The sequence below is a fragment of the Aspergillus fijiensis genome (assembly GCF_003184825.1).
Source record: "Aspergillus fijiensis CBS 313.89 unplaced genomic scaffold BO72scaffold_57, whole genome shotgun sequence".
In the NCBI taxonomy this organism is placed as follows: domain Eukaryota; kingdom Fungi; phylum Ascomycota; class Eurotiomycetes; order Eurotiales; family Aspergillaceae; genus Aspergillus; species Aspergillus fijiensis.
Genome location: NW_024469033.1, coordinates 223410 through 238907, shown reverse-complemented (window position 1 = coordinate 238907; position 15498 = coordinate 223410). Strand labels below are relative to the sequence as shown.

The window sequence follows — 15498 nt, the reverse complement described above, 5'->3', positions numbered from 1 at the left end:
CGGCGAAACAAGCTCTACGGGACGCCATTGCAGCCACCTCCCATCCGCGCCCAATGATGAAAGCATTGTTGAGTTGGTGACTTTTAGTTCGTCCGTCAGAGACAACAAGAAGGTGTACAGCTGATCGAGCCTCACTTTTGCTGAAAGGTGAGTACTCGACCAAGAGTGATCATCTCAGCTCCACATCAACGGATTGAATCATCGGTAGGCAGGGGGAATCCTTTCAAGCAATAAGACATTCCACTTCTATTCTGGAAAGAATTAAACTTGGCGATAACAATAGTTTCAAGAAAGAGCCGCATCCAAGCAAGCACCATAAGTAGTAGTAACTTACTGAGTAGGATGGATGAGACTACAGTGTAAGTTACTGTGTAGTTAGATAATCTATCTGTATTAACTACAGCCGAAGCGAAACCGCCTCACCGCTTTCCTTGAATCATGTGACCAACATGGGAGCTCCAACCGTGTCGGGCGCGGCTTCACATTAACTTATCCACTCATGAACCCAGACCCAATCAACCAACCGCCTTTCTTCCTGGCCTGGCTCTCTCTCTTTCAGCCAAAGCATCTTTTCCTCTACCGTCTCACAGTCTGCTTTGAAATTACCTCTAACAATCTTGATGTGACTGGTCGAATCTTGCTCTGCCGTATCTGGGAGATGAAGGCGCATCAACACCATGGGCCAAGGCTATTCACTCACCACCCTGTCCGCGGGTTCGGCGGGGATCGATGTTCCCGAGTTATCGGACCTGGCGTATGAGAAGTCCATGGGTGGTGGCAGGTTCATGAAAAGTATCCGAGCCAGACAACACAATGGCCTCGTTTTCGTAAAGGTTATAATGAAGCCTTATCCCAGCATGAAGCTGGAGCCATATATCAAAGCTATCCTTCGTAAGTTCCGATAGTGACGATCAGCCGCATCGCATGCGCACTGGTGCTAACACCGGCGGTAGGTGAGCGCAAGCTGTTGGCCGACGTACCCAATGCTTTGAGTTATCAGAGGATACTCGAGACCAGCACCGGTGGGTATCTCGTTCGCCAATACATCCATAGCTCTCTTTATGACCGGATGAGGTATGTCTGCTCAAGATTTGTCACGATAGTATGCTCAACTGACCACAGTGCACAGTACCCGTCCATTTCCCGAGGAGATCGAGAAGAAGTGGATTGCCTTTCAACTCCTATGCGCGTTGAGAGACTGTCATTCGCTCGACGTGTTCCATGGCGATATCAAAACCGAGAATGTTTTAGTCACGTCTTGGAATTGGCTTTACCTCTCTGACTTTTCATCCTCCTTCAAACCCACGTTTCTTCCGGAGGACAATCCGGCGGATTTCTCATTCTATTTCGACACGTCCGGTCGTCGGACCTGCTACTTGGCACCTGAAAGGTTTCTCGAAGCCGGTGAAGAACCTGGAAGCCGACATGTCAACTGGGCTATGGACATCTTCAGTGCTGGTTGCGTCATCGCCGAACTTTTTCTAGAGGCTCCTATCTTCACATTGAGTCAGATTTACAAGTACCGGAAAGGTGAATATAGCCCAGAACATAGCCAGTTGATCAAAATTGAGGACCCGGAGATCCGTGCCCTGATCCTCCATATGATACAGCTCGATCCTGAGTCCAGATATTCCGCGGAAGAGTACCTGAATTTCTGGAAGAACAAGGCGTTCCCCGAATACTTCTACAGCTTTCTACACCAATACATGTCTCTTATGACGGATCCATCGTCGGGTAGGGCACAGGTTGAGGCAGGATCTACCACTCGAGGAGAGGCCGATGACCGCATTGAAAGAGTCTACCTTGACTTCGATAAAATATCCTACTTCCTTGGTGCCTCACCAGCGACTACCAAAAATGGATCAAATCGCAATCGCCCTAAGCTCACCGGCGATACATTTCCTGTGGAATTAGATCTACCTCACTACGGGCTTACGGGCACAAAGTCCCAGCCACAAGGAGATGACGGAGTGCTCATATTCCTGGCCCTCGTTGTCTCCAACCTGCGTAATACATCGAAGTCATCCGCCAGGATCAAAGCCTGCGACATTTTGCTTGCCTTTGCCGAGAGATTGTCGGATGAGGCCAAATTGGACAGGATCCTTCCATATATTATGATACTTCTGAACGATCGCACGGATAGAGTCAAGGTAGCTGCCATCCGTGCCCTTGCTCAGCTCCTGGAGATGGTTCAGGTTGTTTCACCGGTCAATGCCTACTTATTCTCAGAGTATATCTTCCCGAGGTTGCAACCGTTTGTGCCCAGTACCAGTTTCAATCCGAGCCGACTGGTCCGAGCGGCATACGCATCATGTATTGCGTCGCTTGCCCACTCATCCTTGAGGTTTTTGGACATGATTCAAGCCCTGCGTTCTGATACACGTCTTCCAGCTTTGATACCGGTTGGATCAGAGCCCAGATGGACAGAAGATGCGACATATCACAACCTTTACGATGTTGCGAGGGTTGATCTCCTCGAATACTTCGAGGCACATACTAAAGCCATGTTAACTGATAGCGACGCATCAGTTCGTCGCGCCTTCTTGGGTTCCGTGTCAGAGCTTTGCATTTTCTTCGGTAACCTCAAGACTAATGAGGTGATTCTGAGTCATTTAAATACTTATCTCAACGATAGGAATTGGATTCTGAAATGTGCCTTCTTCGAGGCAGTGATTGGGGTTGCAGCTTACGTTGGCACTACTAGCTTGGAGCAGTACATTTTGCCGCTAATGGTACAGTCGATGACTGATCCGGAGGAGTTCGTCGTCGAAAGGGTACTCAGGTCGTTGGCAGCAATGGCTGGTCTTGGGCTTTTTCAACGTTCGACGACTTGGGAGCTGATCAATATTGTAGTCCGATTCCTGGTGCACCCGAACGCTTGGATCCGTGAGGCGGCTGTCCAATTCATCATCGCGTCAGCCAAATTTCTTTCGCTGGCAGATAGATACTCTATTTTGACCCCGCTTGTTCAGCCGTTCTTGAAAGTCAAGATCATTAATTTCACTGAGGGTGAACTACTCGACGCTCTCAAACGACCACTCTCGAGAAATGTGTATGAACTTGCATTCGTCTGGGCGTCAAATGTCGAAAAGGGCCTTTTTTGGAAGGCAACATCCCGTGAAGCGAGTTTTGCGTTCGTCGGAACAGAAAATACTATTCCCAGATGGGGTCAAAAGAGTTCGAGCTTGTCGATGAGTACGCAACCGAGGAATGAAGAGGATGAACAGTGGCTGGCGCGACTGAGGAACATTGGAATGGGCCAGGAGGACGAACTGAAATTCCTTGCACTCAAGGAGTTCATCTGGAGGGTCATCGCCCGCCAGTCGAAGGACAACGCAGCGGGGACTTCTCCTTTGAATAGCGTTATCACTTTGACTCAGTATGGAGTTACGCCACAGACTGTCTTCTTTGACAAAACACAAAATACCCGGCCTCGCACAAACTCCCTCGGGAATACGGAGAATGCCAAGGCTGAAGACCGAAGACCGCATACAATCACCGATGCCTTGCTCGATGCCTCAACGTCTATTGACAACAGACCCGAGTCCCGCCGGAAACATCTTCGTTCGAGGAGCCAACTAACGGACCATCTGACGATCCCACGCCCTATTGCTGTGAACAATATCAGGTCTGAGAATTCTCCCGTTCCATCGCCAATTGCGTCTTCGCCTGGAGCTACGGGACCTGCCTCGCCACCCAGTTCGGACGCTGAACGAAGAATATCAGGGGGTCGCGAGAGCCCGGGACAAGATAGCTCATCAACGCCCACCGATGCGGAGAATCCTACTATAAGAAGGTTGGCCAGTGGCGTACAGAGAAAGTCGAGCGCCATGAGCTTGCTCAATCGTAGGGATTTTGCCAAAGCATACGCCGAAACGGGCACAAGCCCCGCGAATGCCTTTGGCAAGGTTGATTCTCCTTCGCAACGCGAAGATGAACAAGCAGTTGCTTCTCCCATACTCCCTCCAAGGACAGCGCTGGAACGTGGCCCACAGCAGTATCATGCAAATCACTCTTATGCTGGTAACGACCCGGTAGTTCTCCGCCTCCTTGACTCGGTTTTCGCGGAAAACTACCCCACGGACTTCTTCGACCTCGGTCCTTATGTCAAGGAAGTGGATACCAAAAAGCCGATGATGAAGGCCAGCGGACAGGAGCCCAGCAAAGTGTGGAAACCCACTGGTGGCCTTGTGACGGTATTTGGGGAGCACAGTGGACCTGTCAATCGGGTAGTGGTTGCGCCAGACCATGCCTTCTTCGTCACGGCCTCTGATGATGGCACTGCAAAGATCTGGGACACGACCCGCCTTGAGAAGAACCTCACCCCTCGTTCTCGTCAAACGTACCGGCATTCCACCGAAGCGAAGGTAAAGTCATTGGCATTTGTGGAAAACACCCACACTTTCATCACTGGGGCAAGTGATGGTAGTATCCATGCGGTCAAAGTTGACTATCACAACGCCAATGGGAACGTGCGCTACGGGAAACTTCAGCTCGTGCGCGAGTATCAATTGCCCCCGGCTAAGGATGGCACTGTCGAGTATGCTGTGTGGATGGAGCACTTCCGCGTCGAAGCACAGTCGACGCTCCTGATTGCCACCAACACATGCCGCGTCTTAGCCCTCGATATGAAGACCATGCTCCCAGTCTATTCTCTGCAGAACCCCGTGCATCACGGGATACCGACCACGTTCTGCTGTGATCGCAAGCACACCTGGCTCTTGATGGGCACGACGCACGGCATCCTCGATCTCTGGGACCTGCGGTTCCGCGTGCGGTTGAAGGCCTGGGGCCTTTCCGGCTCGGGTGCTATTCACCGGCTTCAGGTCCATCCGACCAAGGGACGTGGGCGCTGGGTTTGTGTGTCTGGCAGCGGTGCCCACGGCAACGAGATCATCGTCTGGGACATTGAGAAAGTCCGGTGCCGCGAGGTATATCGCGCCGATTTACTGGGGCTGGGCGCCTCCGGTCCCAATGGGGTGCCACCGGACAACCGGCCCAGGCCAACATACCTGAGTGCCCGAGACTATGAAGCCTGGCATGTGGAAGGCGACCGACCGGAAGGCATGCTCAGCCGATTCGCGATGGAAGGACTGGCCTCGGGTCCCGCCGACCACCCCTCGGGACCGTCCCCGTCCAGCGCCCCTGCCGGCATCTGTGCCTTTGCCGTGGGGTACGACTCCCCCGACGACGGGCGCGACAGCAGCACTCGGTGCGGATTCATTGTCTCGGGCGGCTGCGACCGCAAGATCCGCTTCTGGGATCTCACGCGCCCGGACATGTCGACGGTAGTCAGCGGCCTCGATGCCGTGTCCACGGACGGCGGGGCCACGCAGAAACCACGCTACGAGCTCTCCCAGCCTGGTCCGTCCCTCATGATGACAACGGAGCACATCCCCAATGGCACCCCTGCCTCCTCCACTGGCCCCACGGGCAGCAGTAACAAGGGCGGGAGTGGCGGTGCTGGGAGCAAGAAGGGCAGCAGCAGCGGGCGACTTCCACGAAGCACGGTGATCAGTCTCCAGCAGCAGCAACTCCTGAAGAGCCACCTGGACTTCATCCAGGATGTCGCCGTGCTGCGGGCGCCGTATGGGATGGTCGTGAGTGTCGATCGGGCGGGGATGGTGTATGTGTTTCAGTGAGCTAAGCCTACCGGTAATATGCACTTTGCCTAGTATAGGTAATGAGGTAGTCTTTCAACAATCGAACACCCCCCAAATCAGTCTCCTGCAAACCATCCAATCACCTGCAGTCCAGTACCAGTCCTCCATATCCACCGCAACAAAAGCACATCCATAAGTACCAAAGGAGTGCAGAAATTCCAAACCCCCCCCCCCCCCCGGAACACCACCAATAGCTCAAATAAACCCACCTGCATCCTGCATAATGCATCCGCAACGGTCTGCCTGCAACACCACGAGCGTAAGATCACCGTCCCCAACGTCGAGATCATATAATCATATATGATATGGCAACAAACAGAATCATTAGACCGTGAAACTCGACAGCGCGGGGAGGGGCCCGAGCGCCGTGGTGAAACTGCGTGCGTACTGTCATCGTCTCAGAGAAAAAAAAAACAATGCTTCCCTTACCTTGCCTACCTTGAACTCAGGAGCGTTAGTACGCACTGTACTTGCAGTAGTCTGGCTCTGTGCGGAGTGATCCTGACATTCGACTAGACTATAGGTTAGTTAGTCTTCACCGGGATTTTGGGATGATTTGACTAAGTAGGCTGCTGAAACACACTATTTAGTACGGAGTAACTAAGTTTGGCGTTTGGTTGCAGGGGTGCGGGTGGGTGGCTCCTGCTGCCATGTGGTTCATGAGCTGGACTCGTTTTTGTTCTTTGGTTGTGGTTTGTGTTGCATGGGAGGGTTTCTATGATGGGTACGGAGTAACGTTAGTGTGTTGGGGGAGGGGAGGGGAGGGGGTAGGGCTTTGCTTTGTGGAGGGATGTAGAGCGGATGGGTTCGGATGGTTTCTTACTCGGGGTAACTTAGGTGCGGTAGATGATCTGGGGGAGTTGTTACTACTCAAGGTGCACACCATGAAGGTGGGTTTTTCTATTATCATACTGCTGGGGTACAGAGGGCGATACGGTAGTGGCTGGGGATGCGAGTAGGATTGGTAGGGGGTATTGGCTCAGGGCCCAGATACTGTACTGTGCTTATAGTCTTGTGAAATGTGCAAGGTCTCGTGGAGGGAGGGTGCATTTGTACAACCAGGAGCTAACCCTGTTCCAAGGGCTCGGGATCAGGACCTTGAGAAAGATATCGTATTTCATGTGGGAGGTATAGAGGCCTAGTTTGTTTCTTTGTATTTCGAGAGATCTTTTGAAGAGAATTGATGATATGTGTTGAAGCGCTTGTCCCACTACGCGTTGTGAAAAACATATAACCAGACATAGTACATTCCGTCGAAGAGCATCAAACTAAAGGCACGTCAATATTATCTATCTTATGATCGCAGTCGGCATTCCAATTGAGTACAGAGAGCCAAGTGGTACAAAAGTACTGCACCGACAAGGTTCCAGATTATAAACCAGGGTCTGTTTCAAAGTGCCCGGGGGACGGCGAGAGCATGACGCGAGTTTCAGTCAGGGCTGATCGGGGGAAGGGGAAGAGTTCATTTCGGGTGATCTTAGGTGAGCTCCATCTTGTATGGCGGGACCTGGAGCTCCATGCGGAATTGCAACCGGGTGGGATTTTGCTCTCGTAATCGTGATTCGCGGTTTGTATATTTGTGACCGTGGGTGGAGCTCGACGCAAGGAGATCTTCGCTGGAGCTTCTAGAAAAGGAGTGTGGCCGGAAAATGGGACAGGAAAACTGTTCTGTTGTCTTGGGCTTAGTTCGGCTTGGTCAACAATTCAATTTACTCTGTATGTGCCAAGGGGACTCTCTTTGTAGTGAGACAGCATCCTGGATATATTTCGGCGCATGGGATAATTCATGACAGACGTCGGTATCCGTGGCAGGGGATTGCGAATCCCAAGGGTCGATTCTGAGGGCGGGAATCGAAAGAGGGGGAGATTCTTCCCGCTCACGAACCATGGATTGCTGAGATGAAGGCCTCTCTTTCTCTAACACTTTTCGCTCTCCAGTCTGGACTCTCTGCCATCTGCTGGGTCGGATCGCTTCATTTGACCCGTTCGTAGTTTTCACCCCCCGCTGTCATCGCTAGAGTATTTTGTAGAACCGAAATTGCGGTGTGTTTGTGTGCGTGTGTTTTCTCGCGAAGATCGAAGTTGCCTCTCGTTGCCTCATTGCTATTCAGGTGCCATTGAGACCCATCTTCTAAATGCAAAAGAACTTTCGGCACTGTGGTTCTTGACTTAAGTATTTATCCTACATTCTTCAGATCGGATGATCATATCAATCTGCGGTGTCCGACGGATTATCGCGGGCGGACCGTTCGATCCCTCAATCATGACCCTGCGATCGCTGTCACCATCTGCATGCACACGGTCTTTCGATCCAATAGTGGATTGCTTCAACGTCAACTCGCTGGCAGGTAACTGTTACATGCGTATCTCAGAGCTGTCAGTTGCAGCTGCGCCAGCTCTTTTACCGAGTCCGGTGGTTTGGATGTGACTGACTCGAACGGTGGAGCCCGCAGACCCAGCGGCCGGCAAGCGAGACAGAACTGCCGCTGACGGTCCATCTGCACTGGTGGCGATGGCGCTGTTCTCGCCAAAATCCTCAATTCAGCATGCCCGCTCGCTGGCAAAGTGGCGGGTGCGTTGCAACGCGCCCTTGTCAAAGTCAACGTCAAAAATGTCGTTCTTGATGCATTAAAGTTGCCCATGCAGTTCTCGGCTGACCAATGCGGCTGGCTAGTCTTTACCGCAAAATGGGTCTGAGGGCGAACTGCTGCAAACCATGAAAGGAAATGACGATCATCCTCTGGCCCAGACAGGGATGGCTGATCGATCGTCTATCTATTCCGTACGGGACTGGACTTTGACAGCCTGCCTCCGAATTGTGTGCATCTAATTAGCTGTCGTCTGCGAGCTGCCAGATGATATGTCGCGATCTCAACCGATCATCTCTTCTGTTCGATGTCTACCCGTATAATTCATACTGCAGAGGAAGACAGACAGGCTGACAGAAGACGAGAACTCACCTGTCAATGGTAACAGGCACAGAAGCTACAAAATTTCCCCTGATAAGCAAGCCCTCATTGGCCTGGGACCGACGGAACCCCCTCCCACCCCCTCTTTTGACCTCCCTGACAGAGACGCGGGCGGGATAGGGGCATGGCTTTTCCTGACCTCGGTGCATCCGGTGTCCTCGACTTGACCCTTCTGGTCATGTCTTATCCAGTGGATACTGCGAATATGCTGGTTATGATCTTCCTCACCAGACCAGCGTGGCTCAGGTTTTGAGTTTTGACTGGTTCTTCATTATTCCGGTTGTTGGTTTGGCCTCATCGTCCCAATGGTTTCTTTCCGGAAAAAGCCCCATTGTCGCGTGGTTGAGACTTTCGGGCCGATGATACCTGGGGTTCTCTTGTTGGCTCATCCCATACCCATGCAATCGCAATTCAGACTATAAACTGACCTGATTTCCTGTGTGATCCAGGATTCGTCAGGCCAAGTCAGACTGTCAGAGTAACTGGTCGAGGGATCTCTCTCCGCGCAACCAAGCTATAAGCTTCTCCTCTCCCCGCACGGGCGCAAGGAACGGCCAGCAGCGTGCAGCTCGTCCAGAATAGAATTCGGCGGAAAATCGGGAAAGAGGAAGATGGATGGATGGATACTTGTAGAACTTTCATCTTGCCTATTGCACATTGCACATCACATCACACTAGCAGAGCTGTAGTTTGTGCTGCGAAGATGCAATTGACCTCCATGAAAGGGAAGCACGAGGAAGTGGAGATGGGAAAAATTAGTGCCACGGAACTAAAGAGCTTTAGAGAGCTTTAGTGGGTTGGCAAATCCACCGGCGCAGGAACAGGACCGGCTTTTCCACTTTCCGCAACCCCCTTTCATACTCTACTCTAGTTAGTACTTTTAGTTTACTACGGAGTACAGGGTCAAGATTGACAAGCTTGCGCTTGTTCTTGCTCGAGAGAGTTTCTCTCTCTCCGTAAAACCAGTTAATCTATTTTTCTTTCTTCCCTTTTTCTTTCTTTCTTTTTTTAAACCTTTTCTAACGGCCTTCTTCCCGTCCTCATCCCCTCCCTCCCTCTCTTCTTACCTCTTTCTTTTCTTACCTCTTCCTCTCTTCCTCCCTCCCTCCCTCTTCCCCTCACCCGAGGATCAGGTCTATTCCGTGTCAACAACCACCGCCACCACCACCGCACCAACCGATCCCAGGGGATAGAGACGAGAGAATCCTTGCCTCGAGTCCACTCAATAAACTACATACATACACACATGTCTGACCTTTGAAAGACGTGCCTGTATCGCCCGACCTGGGAAATGTCCATCAATTGAGTGTGTGTGTGTGAGCAGTAGCTGTGACCGAATTGTCCGATCTCTCTTTATCCGAGTCCATCCACCCATCCAACAACATTATTATCACCAATCGCCTGTTTCGCCCCCTGTTCGGTTGTTGTCTTTCCTTCGGCTTCACCTTCATTCCCGACTGCTAGCAGTGCTATCTTCAGCTCGTCCTTGGTCATCTTCTCTACTCCATTACGAGCTTTCATTCCCTTGTTCCCATCCGACTGCTCTGTTCCGTTCCTCTCATTCCCGTCAGATCTCTCAGAATCCGTGGTTCGAGAAAACTTGCCACACCCAAAAAACAGGATCACCCAATTGACCTCGCACATATCCGAGGACCAATTCGTCACTCTGCCGACACAAGTACATAAACAATCTCCCCGACCGTCATTATGGGCCCGTCTCTGAGAGACCCTGCGTCCTACGCCCGCCCATCTACCCGCGATCGGCCTTCAACGCGCGACCAAGGAGAAAACTCGCTGGTCGTCCCCAGTCGCACCTCCTCGCTTCACTCCCGCATCACTCAACCAATCCCATCCCAGATGAACTCGAAACCCGCCGCCCAACGGACCCCCAAGACTCTCACCCATGCCTACATGGTCTGCGGTGTGGGTCGCGAACCCTCTCAATGGGTTCGCGCCCCCGCCCCCGCCCAGGGCAAGATCGCCCACATGAAGGGAGCCGTCAGTCAGTTCTGGTTGCCTGAGATCCTCGGGAGCAGCCCCCGTTTGGAACAGGATAACGAGATCGCTAAGTCCTTGCATGCGGCTATGAGAGTATGTCATCGCCCCTGTGTTATGTCCGATGGTGTCAAACGAAGTTGCAGGTTACTGACATGATCTAGGCTTGTTTCCCCCACGATGTCGAGATTTGCACCGGCAAGACCCAGCCTCACTGCGTGCACCATGCTTTCGTCCTGCAACAAGATTCCTCCCACACACTCTATGGGATTGCTTTGCGGGTCTGGTCTCGCGCCGACGATAAACGCGCCGAAACCATCCGGGAATTGCGGAAGAAGACTGAGCAGGATTTCTATGACAACCCAGAGGAGACCTACTGGATCCCCTACTGTCTGAGCTTCCTGTCTCGCTACCCTCTGTACGACCTTCTAGGCGACTACCTGCGTGGCATGTGGATTCATTGGAACAAGGCAACCAACTTGTTCCACGCGGAAGAAGTCTCGCGCATCCTAAGCTTCCCCGCCCCTCGCCTCAACGACCTGGTTCGTATTGACATGAAGGACTATGCGCTTTGCTACCAATTTCCCTCGTCTCCCACAGGCTTCCAGAACTTCTCCATGTGGCCCTTGTTCACGTGTCTGTCCATTCCCAATATCGTTGGGGTCATTGAGGCTGCTGTCTCACCCACCCGCCGGATCATCTTCGTCAGCCACTACCCGGCTATGCTCACAATGGCCGCTGAGACTATCCGGTACTGCGTTCGCATCTACGAATGGAGCGGTCTCTATGTGCCTATGGTTCATGCCCGTCATGTCAAGGACTTGGTCCAGGAACCCGGTCCGTACATTCTCGGTATCACCGCTGAGTGCCGGTCTCTTTTCAACGCTCCTTCAGATGCCTTGGTCATCGATCTCGACCGGAATTTCGTCTTGACTTCGAGCCCACCGAGCGTCCTGAGTCCCGGTCAGCGCACGAAGTTCATCAACCGACTGACGCAGGCTCTCAATGGCGATGTCTCGCCGTCCGGGGTTCCCAATCATCTCCGCTCCGCCTACGCAGGTGGCAAGCTCATCCCCGCTGGTCAGATCATTGTCATGCGAGGGGAGGTGGAAAGTGTTCAGGATCCCTCCTGGTGGAACCAAGATGCGATCATGGGTGTCATGGATCATGTGTGCGAGAAGCTGGTTAGTATCCCTCCTTTCCACTCATAGTCTGTGTATACTAACTGGATGATCAGGGACGCAACACTGGCATGAAGGCTATCTTCGGTGGCTCAGTCAAGAAGCCTTTGATGACAAAGGTCTCTATGAGACATCTGAACGAGATTGTCCGCGAGAGAAACCAATACTCCCGCGATGCCATGGAGGCCTGGCAAGATTTCATTAACTTGAAGGGTCGTATGGACACGGAATTGACCAAGGTCACGAAGCGCAACAACTTCTTGGTTGAGGAGTTGGAGACTTGGAAGCAACAGGTATGTCATTGCGAGGACTTTTTCGATTGTGAACGTCGTCCTAATTTCGTACAGTTCCTCAAATTCCAGGCGTTCGCCGAACAATTGACCAAGGAGACCTCTGAGCTCAAGGTCAAGATTGAGAATCACAAGCGCGAAAACCGTCGTCTCACTGGTCTCATTGACCAGCAGAAGGACGATGTAGCTCGTCTCACACTGCGCCTGTCTGGTACAGAGAAGCAGCGCGACGATGCACTTGAGGCGTTGGTTCTGCAACAAGAGATTGCGGAGGAATTGGAGCGTGAGCGGAAGCGTAATCAAAAGGAGCTCGCTTCCTTGCAACACAGCAACGCGTCTCTAGCTCGGCAGCGTGATGATGCGCAGCGGGTGGTCCTGCACCTTCGCAGCCTTATCAATGGCCAGACCCACCACATGGAGCATATCGTTCGCTCGATTGGCAGCTCTGCCGAACTGTCAGGGCTCGCTGAAAAGGAGACCTTTGAGGAGACCAAGGAGGGCGAGGTCGAGACGCCTAGGGAACCTGCGAGCTCGCGCTCGTTTGCTACGGAGCCCGTAAAGGCTCCCAGCAGCGAGCCGAGCTCGGATTTGGAGCAACATCTCCTGAACATCGGTAAAGGGCATAATCGTCTCGCGCGTTTAAGTATAACTGATGTTGCAGATCGCTACCTGCGCGACAAGACCGATGCCATTTCGGACATTATCCGCAGCATCAGCGAGCAGTGCGCCGCCGCCGTGGAAGGTCTGCAACTGGCACAGGATGCGGAAGAGGATGACATTGATGACCACGGTCGGACCACCCCGTCCGGTAACCGCCTGATGCCCAGAACGCACGATGGACTCTTGACTCCTGCGGGTAGCGAGATGGGGGACGGTGACAACAACTCGTTGCACCCGAACGACCGCCATTCGAGTGTTCCTCCAACACCGGACCTAGTCCACAACCGGTCCAGCACTTCGATGTCAATGATCAGTAGCTCGACGTTCCCGGAGAGATCGAGTCAGCAGTATGGGGTCAGTGAGATCCCCACCCGGATAGTCGAGGACAACGATGAACGTGCCCATGAGACGGCGGGCTTTGACGAGCACTCTGAACCTGGCACTCTGTCGAAGCAGGCGAGCGAAGACCTCATGCAGTCCAGCACTTCCAGATTGGTCGTGTAAAAGTGCATTGTCTCTGCGATTCCCTGGTCCAACGATCCGTGACATGACATCTGCTCTTATACTGTTCCAACTGATTCAGAGCGCATTTCTAGCCATGTTTTGGCCTTTTTTTTCTCCTTCGTTTTAATCTTTTTCTTGGGGGACCTCGTGGATATTGGCTCCATTTGATCCAGTTTGGACATATGTCCCATGATTTTCTGCACAGGTGTTAATCTCTTTTCTTCTGGAAGGTATTTCTTGGATCCAAGCCCGTTTTTCTTGGCCTTCTATTCTTGGGACCCCTCGATGTCTTGGGTTGCTGTCTCTTTCCTTCACCGGTTCTATACCATTTTCAATTCTTGGGATCTGTCGCTATCCCCCGCCTTGTAGTAGATCACCTTGGCACTCTGTAACGGGGCCGACCCTTCATTCGCTCGATTTTCCTACTGTGTCATCTTTGTGTTTCCCATTTGTGTATAATTCCAATTCTCTGGAGAAGGCTGCTTGAAGCTGCCACGTGGAGTCCGTTATATACGGATCAGCCGTGTCTTTTTACCGTGCAGCCAGTGCTGTACGAGATCATCTCACATTAATTGAACGGTTTTTTAAAAGTACTTATCACCCCCAATCCACGCTGTCCAATGTCCTTTGTACTGTCACCTGTACCGAACCGTGCGTGTTTCGTTTAGGCCAATTTCCCCGGCACGAACGGGTGTCCAGCACTCAGTCCGCCACAAACGGCCCAGGCCTGCCCGTTGACGTAGCTGGCCTCGTCACTGCCCAAGAACAGGGCGACGCGCGCGACCTCGTCGGCGATGGCCCCGCGCTGCAAGGGGTTCAGCTGGCCGAGCTTGCGCTGGGTGCCGCGGGCGCGCGCGGCGTCGAACATCTGCTGCGTCATCCCCGTCTCGATCAGGCCGGGGCAGATGGCGTTGACGCGGATGCCCGTCCCCGCCAATTGGAAGGCGGCCGTCTGCGCGATGTTGACCACCGCCGCCTTGGAGGCCGAGTAATCCGTCGAACCCGCGTTGGACCGCAGGCCCGCCACCGAGGCCGTGCAGATGATCGAGCCGCCCGGGTAGGGCTTGGCGGCGGACGTCTGCTGCATCGCGGTCGAAGCGTACTTGACGGCCAGAAACACCCTACAACGGGGAATGTGTCAGCACCAATTACTCTCTCCATGCTTATGCCTGCGCGGTCGATGACTCTCATGCTGACGTCGACCCCCCCCCCCCCCCCCCCCCCTTCGGGTCAAGCACATGAAGGAGGGAAAGGAAGGTTACTATACGCACCCCACCGTATTCACGCGCAACGTATCCGCAAACTCCTCCGCCGTGATCTGCGTCAGCAGCTTCTGCTGCCCCACGACGCCCGCGTTCGCGAAGAAGATGTCCAGCCGGCCGTGCGCGCCCAGCGCCTCGGCCACCACCGTCTGCACGGCCCCTTCGTCCGCGGCGTCGAACCGCCGGATGTACACCTTTGTCGCAGGGTACAGGGATTCAATCTCCCGCTTGTGTGTCGCTAGGTGCGTGTCGACGAAGTCGCAGAGGTAGACGGCTGCCGCGCCGTTGTGCGCGTATTGGTGCGCCGTGGCGCGGCCGATGCCGGTGGGGGAGTTGGCGCCTGCGTTCGGGGGTTAGTTTTTGGTTTTTGTGGAGTGGAATTTGGTTTGGGTTGGTGAACTGGGGGTTGGCCCGGGTGGGTGTGGTGATGCTACTGCTGTTGAGGGGGATTGAGAGGGGATGGATGGGCTGGGTGGGCCGGGTGTTTGGGAGCATGTAATGCATATTTTATAGTTGGGCATTTACCGGTGACGATAGCGACTTTGTCCTTCACCCGACTATCACTCAGAGGTTAGTTGGCTCTCTGACAGACGATGACTTGAGGGAAATCGGGTGTACTGACGGTCCCACGGAGTCAGGGGCAATGGATCGGATGCGGGGAATATCCTCGAAGGTCCCGGCGTCGGGGATGCCTTCGACCAGCTGCTGGCTGAGAGCTTGGAGACGGCGTTTGGCGTTGCCGGACATGGTTCTGGGGTGATCGCTTTTGAGAATGAAGAAGACAAGAGATGTATCCAAGTGAGATTTGAAAGTGAGATTTGAGCTTACTGTCCAACAATGTCAGTTATATGGTCAATTGAATACGAGAACAGGGGGGTCTCCGTCTTTATATACTCCTCCCAATTGTCCCCGCGGCAGTTCCGCTTACATTTTGCGGAGAACCGAGGCTGGGACGGAGCTGGTCAGGTGACTTG

At 53.2% G+C, this 15498-nt stretch overlaps 3 protein-coding genes across 3 annotated transcripts; 2 read left to right on the top strand and 1 right to left on the bottom strand.

The window, feature by feature from the left end:
* The first annotated feature begins 501 nt into the window (after window positions 1–501).
* BO72DRAFT_437041 (ubiquitin-binding serine/threonine protein kinase VPS15) lies at window positions 502–5736 on the top strand. The gene is made up of 3 exons (XM_040943340.1): window positions 502–891; window positions 954–1074; window positions 1130–5736. The coding sequence occupies exons 1-3, from the start codon at window positions 678–680 to the stop codon at window positions 5640–5642; spliced, it is 4848 nt and encodes a 1615-aa protein (XP_040797708.1). The 5' UTR covers window positions 502–677; the 3' UTR covers window positions 5643–5736.
* A 4230-nt stretch (window positions 5737–9966) lies between these two features.
* On the top strand, window positions 9967–13357 carry BO72DRAFT_230821 (DENN (AEX-3) domain protein). Its single transcript, XM_040939847.1, has 4 exons — window positions 9967–10723; window positions 10792–11811; window positions 11865–12101; window positions 12156–13357. Exons 1-4 carry the CDS (start codon window positions 10340–10342, stop codon window positions 13260–13262), a joined length of 2748 nt encoding a protein of 915 aa, XP_040797707.1. The 5' UTR covers window positions 9967–10339; the 3' UTR covers window positions 13263–13357.
* Window positions 13358–13848: 491 nt separating this feature from the next.
* BO72DRAFT_530880 (SDR family NAD(P)-dependent oxidoreductase) lies at window positions 13849–15367 on the bottom strand. Its single transcript, XM_040950325.1, has 4 exons — window positions 15147–15367; window positions 15050–15081; window positions 14534–14864; window positions 13849–14383 (listed from the first exon to the last, which is right to left on the bottom strand). The coding sequence occupies exons 1-4, from the start codon at window positions 15269–15271 to the stop codon at window positions 13927–13929; spliced, it is 945 nt and encodes a 314-aa protein (XP_040797706.1). The 5' UTR covers window positions 15272–15367; the 3' UTR covers window positions 13849–13926.
* Window positions 15368–15498: the final 131 nt, after the last annotated feature.

Coding starts and splice junctions, on each gene's coding strand:
- BO72DRAFT_230821 (XM_040939847.1), top strand. CDS start 10,340: ATGGGCCCGTCTCTGAGAGACCCTGCGTCCTACGCCCGCCCATCTACC. Junction 10,724..10,791: donor CCTTGCATGCGGCTATGAGA/GTATGTCATCGC, acceptor GACATGATCTAG/GCTTGTTTCCCCCACGATGT. Junction 11,812..11,864: donor ATCATGTGTGCGAGAAGCTG/GTTAGTATCCCT, acceptor CTGGATGATCAG/GGACGCAACACTGGCATGAA.
- BO72DRAFT_530880 (XM_040950325.1), bottom strand. CDS start 15,271: ATGTCCGGCAACGCCAAACGCCGTCTCCAAGCTCTCAGCCAGCAGCTG. Junction 14,865..15,049: donor CAAAGTCGCTATCGTCACCG/GTAAATGCCCAA, acceptor CCCCGAACGCAG/GCGCCAACTCCCCCACCGGC. Junction 14,384..14,533: donor TTGCGCGTGAATACGGTGGG/GTGCGTATAGTA, acceptor TCCCCGTTGTAG/GGTGTTTCTGGCCGTCAAGT.
- BO72DRAFT_437041 (XM_040943340.1), top strand. CDS start 678: ATGGGCCAAGGCTATTCACTCACCACCCTGTCCGCGGGTTCGGCGGGG. Junction 892..953: donor ATATATCAAAGCTATCCTTC/GTAAGTTCCGAT, acceptor CACCGGCGGTAG/GTGAGCGCAAGCTGTTGGCC. Junction 1,075..1,129: donor TCTCTTTATGACCGGATGAG/GTATGTCTGCTC, acceptor CACAGTGCACAG/TACCCGTCCATTTCCCGAGG.